At 42.7% G+C, this 15,909-nt stretch overlaps 1 protein-coding gene across 3 annotated transcripts in view; it reads left to right on the plus strand.

Annotated features, from left to right (window-relative positions):
* The window catches only part of STX17 (syntaxin 17), a 237,667-nt gene that overhangs the window by 158,531 nt on the left and 63,227 nt on the right, over window positions 1-15,909 (plus strand). For all 3 annotated transcript variants that reach the window (XM_029589914.1, XM_029589912.1, XM_029589911.1), the window contains exons 5-6: window positions 4,699-4,787; window positions 4,874-4,924. In XM_029589914.1, the coding sequence (XP_029445774.1) occupies window positions 4,699-4,787; window positions 4,874-4,924 (140 nt within the window). The remainder of the gene's footprint in view (window positions 1-4,698; window positions 4,788-4,873; window positions 4,925-15,909) is intronic.

The raw sequence follows: 15,909 nt of genomic DNA on the forward strand, positions 1-15,909 counted from the left end.
TGGGTACTTGCCAAGTTCTTATGGTCTGGATTGGCCACTGTTGGAAACAGGATGCTGGGCTTGATGGACCCTTGGTCTGACCCGGTATGGCATGTTCTTATGTGATGCTATGTATCCGAAGTACATGTGGATATTTTCAGATGCACATGGATGTCATCTAGGGAATCTGGCTATAACTTGTTGAGTCTGTGATTGATGATTATAACTGTCAACTTGTAGCTTCAGGCTGTGCCTTTAAGCAACTGAGCTACTTGTGATTTCTGTGACTTATAGAGCACTTAGTTCCATGTCCTAGGCCCTATTGGAGTTCCATCGTACCTTTGTGACTATCTTGCAAACATGTGAGCACTAGGACAGGGTCAAAGGCATAGCTGAAGTAAGCAAGAAGGCAAAAGCTGAGGCAAGCTATGTACATTGTGTTGGCAGTCCTACATGACGCTATGGCGAGACATGGACTGACAATCACCATGAATACATTAGGCAAGCCACATCTCTTTGGTGTTAGGTTTATATTGTATTTAGTTTGTCTACTACTGTATATTGCACCTATTGCTCCATTATCATGATATTGCCTAACTAGGCCTAAGTGGTTTCTGTTACATACTGACTCGGACAGAGGACCTGTGAGTAAAAGATAGAGATGAGACCAGCTCGCACCATGGAAGGGGAAGGAGTAGATGAGGACTAACAGGCAAAATAGCGTTGTATGATGCTTTGCCGAAGCTGGCTGCCAGTCTATATGGTGTCTCTAGCTTCCTCAGGGATACACAGGGAATCCTTGTGTACATCTGGAATACCATACCATAGAGCCAGATTATGGAATACGCAGCAGAGCAGCACTATGTCAGTGACTCTGGGTGAGGCATACATTAAAGCTTCCCCCATTTTGTCCAAACAGAAATCTACTTTTGAGAACTCTGAAGGTGCATTTTATGACACAACGGGTGGAACATAAGGCCTCGTTATACTTCGGCTTCACTGGCATGTTGGGAATAGCGACAAGTGTGAGAAGCCAGGTCCTACAACCATATCGCAAATCTCCTGCAGCAAAAAGAATGGCTGCATCACTCACACCGCCATGACTTTGTTATATTGTGCCAACCCACAGCATGCTATTACACACTGGAAGCTAAACTATAGCTGGACATGAGCCTTAAAAGGCTATTTCTAAACCCATAGTCCATGCTGCCTTTTACTGACACTATATGATTGCTATAGCACTTGCTTGTGCTGTGACAGATCTTCCTGAATGAAAAACTGCATGATATTCCTACACAGTATGTCCATGTCACTCACAACCAAGCTATCGTTACCCATTTCTAACACTTCTCTAACACTGGAGCTGTACATCGCAGCTGCCACCCATGTCATTGCAGAAAGACATCAACCTTGTGGTATGATTGTGCATGTCCCCGGCTGTTCTGCAGTATGTCCTCTAGAGACAGACATTTGTCTGACTTGACGCAGTGGCTAGGATTGGGCCAAAATGCTTCAGTTGAATCCAAAAAAAGTGTTGTAATTTTCCGTGTCAAATCCTGCGTTATTATGCTTTATTTTAATGTGAAATGGATAGGAGTCCGTCATTTGCATAATTTTCCTGGTTCATCCTATTTATATGCTAACGCACGATGCGATAAACATTGTGCATCTATTGCACGTTAGACCCCCATTTATCGTGCCACAAGGCTCTATTGCGGCTTGATGAATGACCCTATTAGATTGTAAGCCCTCTGGGGATAGGGAAATACCTACAGTTTCTGAATGTAATCCACTTTGAAGTGTCAAAAAGTGGAATAAAAATAAATAATGGCCATAGAGGCAAAAACTCACAATAAAAACTTTTAAAAATATATCCAAAGCAGAAATCCTGTGAGGGAGTTTGTTGGACCGTTGGATGATCAAGGAGTTAAAGGGGCACTTAGAGAAGATAAGGCCATCCCGGAAATATTAAATGATTTCTTTGCTTCGGTGTTTACTGAAGCGGAGGTTGGAGAGATACCCGTTCTGGAGAAGGATTTCACGGGTGATGATTCAGAATAACTGAACCAAATCATGATGAACCTGGAAGATGTGGTAGGCCTGATTGACAAACTGAAGAGTAGTAAATCACCTGGACCAGATAGTATACACCCCAGGATTCTGAAAGAACTAAAAAATGAAATTTTAGACCTATTTCAATTAATGTTTAATCTATCATTAAAATCATCCAGTGTACCTGAAGTTTAGAAGATGGGCAATGTACCCCCTTTATTTAAAAAGGAATCCAGGGGGGATCCGGGAAACTATAGACCGGTGAGCCTGACTTCAGTGCCGTGAAAAATCATGGAAACTGTTAAAGAATAAAATCACAAAACATTTAGATAGACATGGTTTGTGGGCCATAGCCAACATGGATTTACCCAAGGGAAGTCTTACCTCACAAATCTCCTAAATTTATTTGAAGGGGTGAATAAACATGGACAAAGGTAAACGAGTAGATGTATATTTGGATTTTCAGAAAGCGTTTGACAAAGTCCTGCATGAGAGGCTTTTAAGAAAATCAAAAAGTCATGGGATAGGAGGTGATGTCCTTTTGTGGATTGCAAGATGGTTAAATGACAGGAAACAGAGAGTAGGATTAAATGGTCAGTTTTCACAGTGGAAAAATGTAAACAGTGGAGTGCCTTAGGGATCTGTACTTGGACCGGTGCTTTTTAATGTATTTATAAATGATCTGGAAAGGAGTTTGACGAGTGAGGTGATCAAATTTGCGGATGACATAAAATTATTCAGAGTAGCTAAATCTCAAGTAGATTGTGATGAATTGCAGGAGGACCTTGTGAGCCAGGAAGATTGGGCTTCCAAATGGCAGATGAAATTTAATGTGGACAAGTGCAAAGTGATGCATATAGGGAAAAATAACCCTTGCTGTCGTTACACAATGTTGGGTTCTATCTTAGAAGTTATCACCCAGGAAAGAGATCTAGACATTGAAATTGTTGGCTTAGTGTGCTGTGGTAATCAAAAAATTAATAGAATGTTCGGAATTATTAGGAAGGGAATGACAAATAAAAAGAGGGATGTCATAATGTCTCTGTATCACTCCATGATGAGACCGCAACTTGAATACTGTGTGCAATTCTGGTCACCGCATCTCAAAAAGGATATAGCTGCACTGGAGAGAGTGCAGAGAAGGGTGACCAAAATGATGAGGGGTATGGAATGGCTGCCCCATGAGGAAAGGCTAAAGAATTTAGGGCTGTTCAGTTTGGAGAAGAGACAACTGAGGGGGGATATGATAGAAGTCTACAAAATCATGAAAGGACTTAAACAAGTTAATGTAAATCGGTTATTTACTCTCTCAGGAGGACCAGAGGGCACTCCATGAAGTTAGCAAGTAGCTCATTTAAAACCAATCAAAGGTTTACTCAGTGCAAAGTTAAGCTCTGGAATTAATTGCCAGAGGCTGTGGTTACAGCAGTTAGTGTCATTGGATTTAAAAAAGGTTTGGATAAGTTCCTAGAGAAAAATCCATAAACTGCTATTATGGTAATTGATAAGCAATAGTAGCTTGAGGTTTATCTAATGTTTGGGTACTTGCCAGGTACTTGTGGCTTGGATTGGCCACTGATGGAAACAGGATGCTGGGCTTGATGGACCCTTGGTCTGACCCAGTATGGCATATCTTATTTCTTATGTTCTAATAATAACCCTTAATCTGATCACTAGATGTTACCATCCTGGGAAGTAGAAGACCTGAGCATTCAGCACTGCACTGCATCACTGCCAGCCATTGCCCAAAATTATATATTCCACTATTATTTCTAACAAAGAACAGTGGAATATATTAATTTGGGCAATAGCTGTCAACTTTGCAAAATTAGTCAGTCTCAAGGTCTTAAGTTTTCTAATTGTTATCATAATGTTATATTGTCCTTTCTTAGAGCGTTAGTTCCTTTAGCTTAAAACACTTCCATGTTTCTCACTCTTCCTCTCTGTATTTAATCACCCTGTTTTAAGCCAGGAATTGAGATTTAAGTTCAGACAAGCCCTTTCCTGTTGCTTTTATCCCTGTAGAAACAGTGTCCTGTAGTAACATTGTAAATGATGGACGATATAGGCCAATTGGTCCATCCAGTCTATCCAATTGAAATTCTCCTGCTAGCTTTCAACCACGTTAGGTAGGTGAGCATACAAATTCCCATAGGCAAACCAGTAGCAGCTCCCCTTGGGTTATACTTGACCTCTCAAACCTCCTCCCTCCACTGCCCTCCACATCTGTCCCAAGCATGTACAAAATTTCCCACAGTGCAGGCCTCCCCTTCCCTCCTAACTGGTAGGCCATTTCAGCTCTTACCTTGCACACCAGCCGCAATTTATCTGAACCAGGACTGTATATCTCTGAACCTATACATGGGCTCTAGTGCCACTCTGTTATACAACACACCATTCAACAAAAGATCAAAGTTCTTCAACAAGTAGATACCAGGCCTGCATTTTCAAAAGTGAGGAATGGAAGCCATACTTTGACTAGATAAATGAAAGATATATCAATCATATATTAATTTTTTCATGACTAAAATTTTCCATATTTTGGTCAGTCAGTCCTCAATATTGGATACAGTGGAATATACTGTATTAAAAAGTTTGCATATGAATTTTAAATAACAGCTCTAAAACAATATTGTTTTCTTTTAATTCCCTTTTCAAATACTGAAGATGAGGAAAGCAGGCTCCAGAAGTTTTCACCACTCCCAGAAATTCCTCATGATCAAAATGCTGCTGAATCATGGGAAACCTTAGAAGAGGTACAAGACTGAAACAAATCAATAGCTTGTATTTTCATGAAGCAAAATGTAAAGCTAAAGTAATACGAATGCTATTTAATTTCCAGGATTTGATTGAACTCAACAGCCTAGTGACTGAATTCTGTGAGATGGTGCATGTAAGTATTCCTTATCACTTTTCCATGAAGTGGTGCATCATAAGAATTCACTTACAACTGCTTCATTTATCTTCATAAATAAAGGCAAAGCTAATATTATTGCATGTTTTATGTTTTTTTTATTTTATTTGGTTGCTCGTACCAGTGTGCTCTATGTACAGAACGGAAAACAGCAGTAGCATTGACCTAATATAGGCTCTGTAGTCATAAACTGAGAAAATTAAGAGATAAGAGAAGAATTGACAAAATGGAGGCTGTAGTAGGGTTGTTACTGTTTTGAGTGCTGGCAGTTAGTGCTATTTTGATATGGAAGGTTTGCTATATTGTAATTGCAATTCAGTTTACTCAAGGCTTTCTGAGGGCCAAGCCCACACCCACCATGCGTAACAATAGGCCTAATACCATATGGGCTCCAGGTGTCTTTTTTTTTTTTTTTGCAGGGTTTTCTGGTTGGCAGTACTGAAGTTCATGTAAATATAATATACATGTTGCTGTACATGATATTTTTACCTCAGAAGAATCTACTTTGAATATCTTTTTCATGTAGAATCTACCAAACATAATTGATAATTGTGTGTGGGGAGGGTGCAAGGCTATAAGGTTCACCTAGTGTACCTTATACTTATGCACTGGCTTCGTATGGGAAAGAAGGATTCCATCTCAAACTGTGCTGCTATAGGTCACAGAATGTCCCTAGTCTTAGCTGCAGCAGTGATGTGTGGAGTCTCAGCCATGGCCAAATTTTCTTTTTTTAACCCAGAAGAAGGCCAGCAGAATGGATTACTTCTAGTCCTCCCTCCCTAAAGTAGGTAGGCAGAGCAGAGCCTGGAGAATCTTAACTGTAAAATCAGCAGACTCTGCAGCACACGGTCACAGAAAGGGAAGGCGTGAGTCAGGAGGAAATGCCTTGCATTGTTAGTAGGAATTTTGTTTGTGGAACCAGTGAGTCTCCTGGAGGGATAGGGTACAGAAAAGGAGTAGAAAAGGAAGGGGGGCTGCAGGCTGAGGAAAGGCTGGCAGTAAACAAAGTTAATGTCTCCTGCATAATGATGTGGGAGACATTCATTAAGTGAGCACATAAGCAGCAGCACAACAGCAGAATGTGTGTATATGTTTGAAAGATAGATAATGTGTTTGTGTGTATCTGGGATACTGGTTGGCAGTGTAATTGCCTCATTGGCAACTGGTTCAAGAGCAGGTTGATTGGCAACACCAGGCCACAAATCCAGGATATATCTATACTTGAAAGATTTAATCAAACGGGTATGGGACCAACCAATTGAATGGATGGAAAGGGGACTGAAGTTCAGTTTGCTTATCCCTGGTCTAGGGTATGCTATACTTCTTAATTATTTCGGAAAAAATGTGAAATTTACAATAGAGATATTTTGGGTCCAGGTTACATGATGGAACTCTCATGGCTTGGCATTCTTTGGGGAGTTGTTGAAACATGTGCTGTGCAGAAAACTCACAAGGGTGACAGACATATAATCTGTGGGCCTATTTTGAAAAAATTCCACATGGCCAGTATTTTCCTACAATCCGCCCCTGTCCACATCTAAAGGAGCAGTAAGTCGGAGTGTAAAGACTGTGGCTGGGATGACCCTAGGCTGTGCTTGGAGTCCCGACATTTGCAAGTTTGAGTCTGGCTTGGAGAAATAAGGAGGGATGCAAAAAGTAGATACTAGTGAAGATTTTAAATGTTTGTATGCTAATGCCAGAAGTCCAAGAAGTAAGATGGGAGAATTAGAATGTATAGCAGTGAATTATGACATAGACTTAATTGGCATCTCAGAGACATGGTGGAAGGAGAATAACCAATGGGACAGTGCTATACCAGGGGACAATATCACAATGACAGAGAGGAGCATGTGGGAGGCGAGATGGTGCTTTGTCTGGGATGGCATAGAGTCCAACAGGATAAAGATCCCTCATGAGACTAAATGCACAATCAAATCTTTATGGGTAGAAATCCCTTGTGTGTTGGGGAAGACTTATAGTGATAGGAGTATACAACCGTCTACCTGGCCAAGATGGTGAGATGGACAGTGAAATGCTAAGAGAAATTAGGGAAGCTAACCAAATTGGTAGTGCAGTAATAATGGGAGATTTCATTATTGAAAGTAACATTGGGACATGCTAGAGAGAGAAATTTCCTGGATGGAATAAATGACAGTTTTATGGAAGAATTGGTTCAGGAACCAATGAGAGAGGGAGCAATTTTAGATCTAAATCTCAGTGGAGCAAAGGATTTGGTGAGAGAGGTAACGGTGGTGGGGCCGCTTGGCAATAGTGATCATAATATGATCAAATTTGAATTAATGACTGGAAGGGGGACAGTAAGCAAATCCATGGCTCTCGTGCTAAACTTTCAAAAGGGAAACTTTGATAAAATGAGGAAAATAGAAAAAAACTGAAAGGAGTAGCTACAAAGGTAAAAAGTGTGCAAAAGGCATGCATTGTTAAAAAATACCATCCTGGAAGCACAGTCCAAATGTATTCCACATATTAAGAAAGGTGGAAGGAAGGCAAAACGATTACTGGCATGGTTAAAAGGTGAGGTGGAAGAGGCGATTTTAGCCAAAAGATCTTCATTCAAAAATTGGAAGAAGGATCCAACAGAAAAAAATAGGATAAAGCATAAGTGTTGGCAAGTTAAATGTAAAACATTGATAAGACAGGCTAAGAGAGAATTTGAAAAGAAGTTGGCTGTAGAGGCAAAAAGTCACAGTTAAAACTTTTAAAAATATATCCAAAGCAGAAAGCCAGTGAGGGAGTTAGTTGGACCATTAGATAATCAAGGGATTAAAGGGGCACTTAGGGAAGATAAGGAAAGATTAAACGATTTCTTTGCTTCGGTGATTATTGAAGAGGATGTTGGGGAGATACCTGTTCCAGAGAAGGTTTTCATGGGTAATGATTCAGATGGACTGAACCAAATCATGGTAAACCTAGAAGATGTAGTAGGCCTGATTGACAAACTGAAGAGTAGTAAATCACCTGGACCGGATGGTATACACCCCAGGGTTCTGAAAGAACTCAAAAATGAAATTTCAGATCTATTTCAATTAATTTGTAACCTATCATTAAAATCATTCATTGTACCTGAAGACTAGAAGGTGGCTAATGTAACCCCAATATTTAAAAAGGGCTCCAGGGGTGAACCGGGAAACTATAGACCAGGTAGCCTGACGTCAGTGCCAGGAAAAATAGTGGAAAGTGTTCTAAAGGTCAAAATCATAGAACATATAGAAAGACATGGTTTAATGGAAGAAAGTCAGCATGGCTTTACCCAAGGTAAATCTTGCCTCACAAATTTGCTTCACTTTTTTGAAGGGGTTGATAAACATAGATAAAGGTGAACTGGTAGATGTAGTGTATTTGGATTTTCAGAACGCATTTGACAAAGTTCCTCATGAGAGGCTTCTAGGAAAAATGAAAAGTCATGGGATAGGTGGTGATGTCCTTTCGTGGATTTCAAACTGGTTAAAAGACAGGAAACAGAGAGTAGGATTAAATCGACAATTTTCTCAGTGGAGGGGGCTGGGCAGTGGACTGTTCAGGGATCTTTATTGGGACCCATGCTTTTCAATCTACCTTATAAATGGCCTGTGACCGACGGCCCGCACATGCGCAGTAGAGCGCAGCTCTACTGCGCATGTGCGGGCAAGGACGTCGGTCAGAAAAAAAAAATGGCGGTGGGGCCGCAGGTGCGGGAGGAGAAGCAGCGGCGCCGCGCGCGTGTGGTGCCGCTACTTCTCCTCCCCAGATCTGCCGGCAGATCTCGGGGGGGGGGGGGGTGTCACTCCCGCGCCCCCCCCCCAAGATCTGCCGGCAGGAGCGGGAGGAGTTAATGGAGCCGGGTGAGGGTTGCGGGAAGTCGCGCTTACGGCGCCGGGAGGAAATGGAGGTGGGTGTGGGCTGCGAGGAGTCGCGAGTACGGCGTCGGAAGGAAATGGCGGCGGGTGAAGGGAGGGACTGAGTGGGAGGGAGGGATGAGGGGGACTGAGTAAGTGGGAGGGAGGGAGGGAGAGGGGGGACTGAGTGAGAGGGAGGGAGGGACTGAGTGGGAGGGAGGGAGGGACTGAGTGGGAGGGAGGGAGAGGGGGACTGAGTGAGTGGGAGGGAGGGGAGAGGGGGACTGAGTGAGTGGGAGGGAGGGAGGGACTGAGTGGGAGGGAGGGAGAGGGGGACTGAGTGAGTGGGAGGGAGAGGGGGCACTGAGTGAGTGGGAGTGGGAGGGAGAGGGGGGGTACTGAGGTGAGTGGGAGGGAGGGAGAGGGGGGACTGAGTGGGAGGAGTGAGGGAGAGGACGGGAGTGAGGGAGAGGGAGGGAGGGACTGAGTGAGAGGAGAGGGAGGGTGGAGAGGAGTGGGTGGGGGAGGGGGGTGGTGAAGAGTGAGGAGGAGAGGAGAGAATGAGGGGGAGGTGAGAGACAGAGGGATGTAGCCCGTTTTAACGGGCTTAACGGCTTGTATATTTATAAATGATCTGGAAAGGAATACGACGAGTGAGTTAATCAAATTTGCAGGTGATGAGTAGTTAAATCACAAGCAGATTGTGATAAATTGCAGAGGGACCTTGTGAGACTGGAGAACTGGGCATCCAGATGGCAGATGAAATTTAATGTGGATAAGTGCAAGGTGATACATATACTATAGTTACATGATATTAGGTTCCATATTAGGAGCTACCACCCAGGAAAGAGATCTAGGCATCATAGTGGATAACACATTGAAATCGTTGGCTCAGTGTGCTGCGGCAGTCAAAAAAGCAAACAGAATGTTAGGAATTATTAGAAAGGGAATGGTGATTAAAACGAAAAATGTCATAATGCTTCTGTATCACTCCATGGTGAGACCACACCTTGAATAATGTGTATAGTTCTGGTTGCCGCATCTCAAAAAAGATATAGTTGCGATGCAGAAGGTACAGAGAAGGGTGACCAGAATGATAAAAGGGATGGAACAGCTCCCCTGTGAGGAAAGACTAAAGAGGTTAGGACTGTTCAGCTTGGAAAAGAGATGGCTGAGGGGGGGATATGATAGAGGTGTTGAAAATCATGAGAGATCTAGAACGGGTAAATGTGAATCAGTTATTTACTCTTTCGGATAATAGAAGGTCTAGGGGGAACTCCATGAAGCTAATGAGAGAAAGTTCTTTTTCACTCAATGCACAATTAAACTCTGGAATTTGTTGCCAGGGGATGTGCTTAGTGTAGCTGGGTTTAAAAAAGTTTTGGATAAGTTCTTGGAGGAGAAGTCCATTATCTGCTATTAATCAAGTTGACTTAGAAAATAGCCACTGCTATTACTAGCATCAGTAGCATGGGATATACTTATTTTTTGGGTACTTTCTAGGTGCTTATTGCCTGGATTGGCCACTATTGGAAATAGGATGCTGGGCTTGATAGACGTTTGGTATGACCCAGTATGGCATGTTGTTATGTATGCTTAGCAGAAAGATGTACAAGGCATGGAAGTGAGATTTATAGGTGGGATACCAATGTAACTTGTGAAAATATATAATAAATGTTTATACTGAGACTACGAGTGACAGGTAAGCTGAGGAAGATGTCATATGGAGCTACTTTGAAATAAAATAAAATGTCTTACTGTATGTGTGAAGTGATGGTGCAAAAACAGTATCAGAATTGAAAAAAGGCATTAGACAAGAACAGAAGATCCTTGGTGATTGGGAAAGTGAGGGGAAAAACTGGTATCAAATTGAATTTGGATATTAAGGTTGATAGGGAAAATAGACTAGATAAGCCTGTGCTTACATAAGAATTTCCATACTGGGTCAGACCAAGGGTCTGACCCAGTATGGAAATGTGCTTACATAAGAATTGTGCTTACATAAGAATTTCCATACTGGGTCAGACCAAGGGTCTGACCCAGTATCCTGTTTCCAACAGTGGCCAATCCTAGTCACAAGTTCCTGGCAAGTACCCAAACATTAGATAGATCACAAGCTACTATTGCTTATTAATTACCATAATAACAGTTTATGGATTTAACCTCTAAGAACTTATCCAATCCTTTTTTAAACCCAGTAACACTAACTGCTGAAACCACATCCTCTGACAATGAATTCCAGAGTTTAACTATGCGCTGAGTGAAAAATAATTTGCTTCGATTTGTTTTAAATGAGCTACTTGCTAACTTCATAGAGGCAGATTTTATAAATTTGCGCGAGCGTGTACTTTTGTTCGCGCACCAGGCGCGAACAAAAGTACGCTGGATTTTATAAGATACGCGCATAGCCGCACGTATCTTATAAAATCCGGGGTCGGCGCACACAAGGGGGTGCACATTTGTGCAACCTGCGCGCGCCGAGCCTGGCGCGCGCTGCCTGTTCCCTCCGAGGCCACTTCGAAATCGGAGCGGCCTCGGAGGGAACTTTCTTTCCACCGCACCTTCCCCTCCCTTCCCCTAGCTAACCCACCCCCCCGGCCCTATCTAAACCCCCCCTACCTTTTGTTGGCAGATTTACGCCTGCTGAAAGCAGATGTAAATCTGCGTGCGCCAGCGGGCTGCTGGCGCACCATCACCCAACCCGGGGGCTGGTCCGGAGGCCTTGACCACGCCCCCAGGCCGGCGTCACGCCCCCTCCCCCGCCCCTTTTACGAAGCCCCGGGACTTACGCGTGTCCCATGCAAAATAGGTGCGCGAGGGCCCTGCACGCGTAAATCCGGCTGGATTTACGCGCGCAGGGCATTTAAAATCAGGCCCATAGAGTGCCCCCCTGGTCCTACTGCTATCTGATAGAGGAAATAACCGATTTATATTAACTTGTTCAAGTCCTTTCATGATCTTGTAGACTTCTATCATATACCCCTCATTCGTCTTTTCTCTAAATTGAACAGCCCTTATTTCTTTAGCCTTTCCTCATAGGTAGCCATTCCATGCCCCTTATTTTGGTCACCTTTCTCTGCACTTTCTCCAGTGCAGCTATATCCTTTTTTTTAATTTTTTAAAAATGTAATCTTTTAATGACCGTAACAAGTTATCACAAACATTGACTCCTGCTGTACACAATGTGGCAGAACAGTACTGTAAGGTCATTGTATATGAATAGTAATATAATGATGATGATAAACATTTTCAAACAATAACAGGTTGAGTCTTGTCATTACCCCTTCTACCTCCCTCCCTCCCTCCTCCCCCCTTCTCCAATAGGAACCCCCACAGCTGACAGAGTCAACAGGAGGTAACATGTAAATCAATAATTTACATAATAATCATGATTTCAAAACCGTCCTTCAAACCCTAATCTTCTCTGGTCTGGACTATTGCAATTCTCTACTAATTGGCTTACCTAAATCATCCCTAAGACCCTTACAACTTCTTCAGAATGCTGCTGCCAGAGTTCTGACGGGTAAAAGAAAATTTGATCATATCACACCCGTATTCAAGCAATTACAATGGCTCACAATTGAACAAAGAATCGAATTTAAGATCCTCTCAACTTTACAGAAAGCAATATACAAAGCAGAATACACCGCACTTGATGACATCATTCATATCCAGTATTCTCCACGCACAACAAGATCAACTAGTAAAATACAGCTAGTGATTCCATCACTCCCTTTTGCTAAACTCTCTTCCACCAGAAACAGAGCCATTTCTATCATCGGCCCAAAACTATGGAACTCTTTACCTCAGTTCCTCGCCTCTCAAGAAAACCCAAAATCTTTTAAGAAAGAACTAAAAGCCTGGCTACTCTGCCAATCTCATACTGACAGCCTGCTCAACAATCTCAAAACTTAATCCCACAGCTTCCCATATTTTGTCATTTATTCCCCCCCTCTGTCTAATCATCCTGTTTCCTACAGATATCTAAGACTATCTTATCATTATACTTGATCTCTGTCTACTCAATGTACCTTTCCTTTGGTACACCTTATCTGGTTTATTTTCAATATGCCTATCCTTTGGGATAGCTTGCCTTGTCCATATGTTTGACATGACAGTTCTCAGATTGTTAAATGCTGTTTTTTCTTCAATGTCTTCAATAGTTTTATGTAACAGGTTGTTATAATTGTAAACCGGAGTGAAGGCTACTCTGCTCTACCTCGGTATATAAAAATGCTAAATAAATAAATAAATAAGAGTAATAAAATTACAAAACCATGAACATCTCTAATGACGAGATCAGTTATGGGATGGAAGAGAACATAAAACATATAATAACTAGCCGTTAAGGGACTGTGTCTGCAGCCAGTCACTCAGAGGAGACCATATAGCATGAAATAAGGTCAACCTATCCTGCCTAATCCTGTTAAGTGCAACAGTTGATAGTGTGTGTGAAGTTTATGAATCACCGATGATAAAGAAGGAGGGTCAAGACATTTCCACGCCTTTTCCAATTCACATCGTGTGGCGATAAAGATCTGAGTACAGAGGGTTTGGCGTGATTTAACTAGGCCCTCCTACCACCTTAGGACAATGCCACCAGATTTGAATATTTGTGCCATCTTGTCCACAGTTCCTCCAACACTTGTTAGACGTGGTGGGGAACATAGCATGTAGTTTAACTGGGGTCAGATGCCATCTATATAACAACTTTGAACAGTGTTCCTGAATATAGAGGCAGATATGGAATTTTTCGCCACCCTAGAGAACACTAAGTCCCAATCATCCTAAGATAAGAGGGCACCCAAATCCCGGGACCATGCAGTGAGATGAGAGAACTCGTATGGGGAGAGAACATTGAGAAGAGTATATATATTTTTGAGATCACTCCTTTGATGTGATCAGAATGCTCACAATAGTTTTCAAAAACAGTTTTAGAGGTACGCAGGACTTGGCGGCCCTGTAATGTCAAAAAGTGGCGAACCTGGGCAAAATTCAAAAAGTGTGGAGCACATCCCGGGAATTTATGCTGAAAGTCAGCGAAAGGGATTATTTATTTATTTATTTATTTATTTAGCGTTTTTCTATACCGGCATTCATGATTAGAAACCACATCATGCCGGTTTACATAAAACAAGGGGTGAGAACAAGAAACGAAAAACAAGTGCAAGGAGAACAAAAGTTACATTACAACAGGGTCTTAAAACTGGGAAGAGAAATTAGAATAAGAGAGACGAACGGAAGAGATTAAAATATTTATATTATTTACATTATGATATGATATGATTATAGAGCCCTCCTTCCTTATGTGGCCCAGGCAGACAATCCCTTCCACAGCCCACTGTGCAAAAACTAATATTGTGGAATAGGTGAGATAATTGAAAATATTGAAAGGAGCCTACTAGTTTGGCCCGCCATTGAGTCCAGGCTTTAAGCATATTCCCCAACGCAAGGGACATATAAAGCATGGGCCTCCATGTCGCCTTAGGCTGCCAAGGCAGGGCCTGCAACGGCATCCCGCCTATCGTGGCTTGCTCCAAGCCCACCCACTGTTTTACCTCTTTCTTATTGTAGAGATCTACCAAGGTCCTAAGTTGAGCTGCACCACAATACCACATCAGATTAGGAACTCCTCAGCCACCCCGATGCCTAGAGAGATATAAGACAGCTCTGGCCACTCGAAGAGGCCTTTTCCTCCAGATATAGTCAAAAATCTTTTTCTGCCACATTTTTAGAATGTTTGCAGATAGTTGTATGGGTATAGTAGAAAAAAAATACAAAGGTCTAGGGAGGTCATTCATTTTAATAACCGCTATTCTTCCTACCCAAGAAAAGTGTTCCCGATTCCAGGAAGTGAGATCTTTCTCAATGTTCTTCCACAAAGGAGCATAATTGAGGGCAAATAATTCAGACAGGTTCACACTTAATTGGACCCTCAAATGCTTGATTGATTTTTTTGCCCACCGAAATGGAAAATCCTGAGTAATGCGTTCCATCTCTAGCCCAGATAAATTAACATTCAAGATCTTGGACTTATCATAATTTACCTTAAAGCCCGCTACCTTATGAAAGCGATCCAATTCCTCCACCATCCCCCGCATTGAGTTGTAAGGCTCAGTAAGGGTAAATGGAACATCATCAGCGAAAAGGGACAGCTTGTACTGAGGGGACTAGACTTCAACACCCCGAATGCTCTGAGTGTCGCACACTGGTTGCAAAGGGTTCCAGGAAGAGAGCAAAAAGCATGGGTGATAAAGGGCAGCTTTGACTAGTTCCCCTTTGAATAGGGAAGCTAGGGCCATATCCCCCCGTTCACCTTCACCCGAGCTTTGGGAGAATCATACAACTAGGCAACCCACTTCTGGAAATGCTCCCCAAACCCCAATTTTTGTAGTACCCTAAATAAAAATGGCCAGTGAACGAAGTCAAATGCCTTTTCAGCATCCATTGACAATGAAACCGTGGGGGATTGTCTGCGTTGAACCCATTCCACTAGATCAGAGGTCGGGAACCTATGGCTCGCGAGCTAGATGTGGCTCTTTTGATGGCTGCATCTGGCTCGCAGACAAATCTTTAATAAAGTAAAAATCTAACAAAACCCCCCATCCTCCTGATGCCCCCCAAGACCTCCAAAATTAATTTACTAACCCTCCCCCTCCTGACCCCCCCAAGACCTGCCAAAAGTCCCTGGTGGTCCAGCGGGGGTCCAGGAGCGGTCCGGGAGCGATCTCCTGGACTTGGGCTGTCGGCTGCCAGTAGTCAAAATGGCGCCAACGGCCCTTTGCCCTCACTATGTCACTGGGGTCGACCAATGGCAGCGGTAGCTCCTGTGACATAGTAAGGGTAAAGGGCCGTCGGCTGCCAGTAATCAAAATTTGAAGCAAGGCGCACCCACCAAGAAAAAATCAATCCAAGAATATGATTGATGTGCTGAGGAATAAAATGAATAACTATGTGAGTGGGGGTGCCTCTGCCTCCGGATATCATGCAAGCCCCACCTGGACATAAGGGACTTAATAGATCGACGGGCGTGACCAGAAACTGTAGCAACTTGCGTGGAATTATCTAATTTAGGATTATATGTAACATTGAAATCACCCCCAAGGATAAGTAGCCCCTCCGAATGTT

This window comes from Rhinatrema bivittatum, chromosome 2, assembly GCF_901001135.1.
Source record: "Rhinatrema bivittatum chromosome 2, aRhiBiv1.1, whole genome shotgun sequence".
Classification (NCBI taxonomy): Eukaryota; Metazoa; Chordata; class Amphibia; order Gymnophiona; family Rhinatrematidae; genus Rhinatrema; species Rhinatrema bivittatum.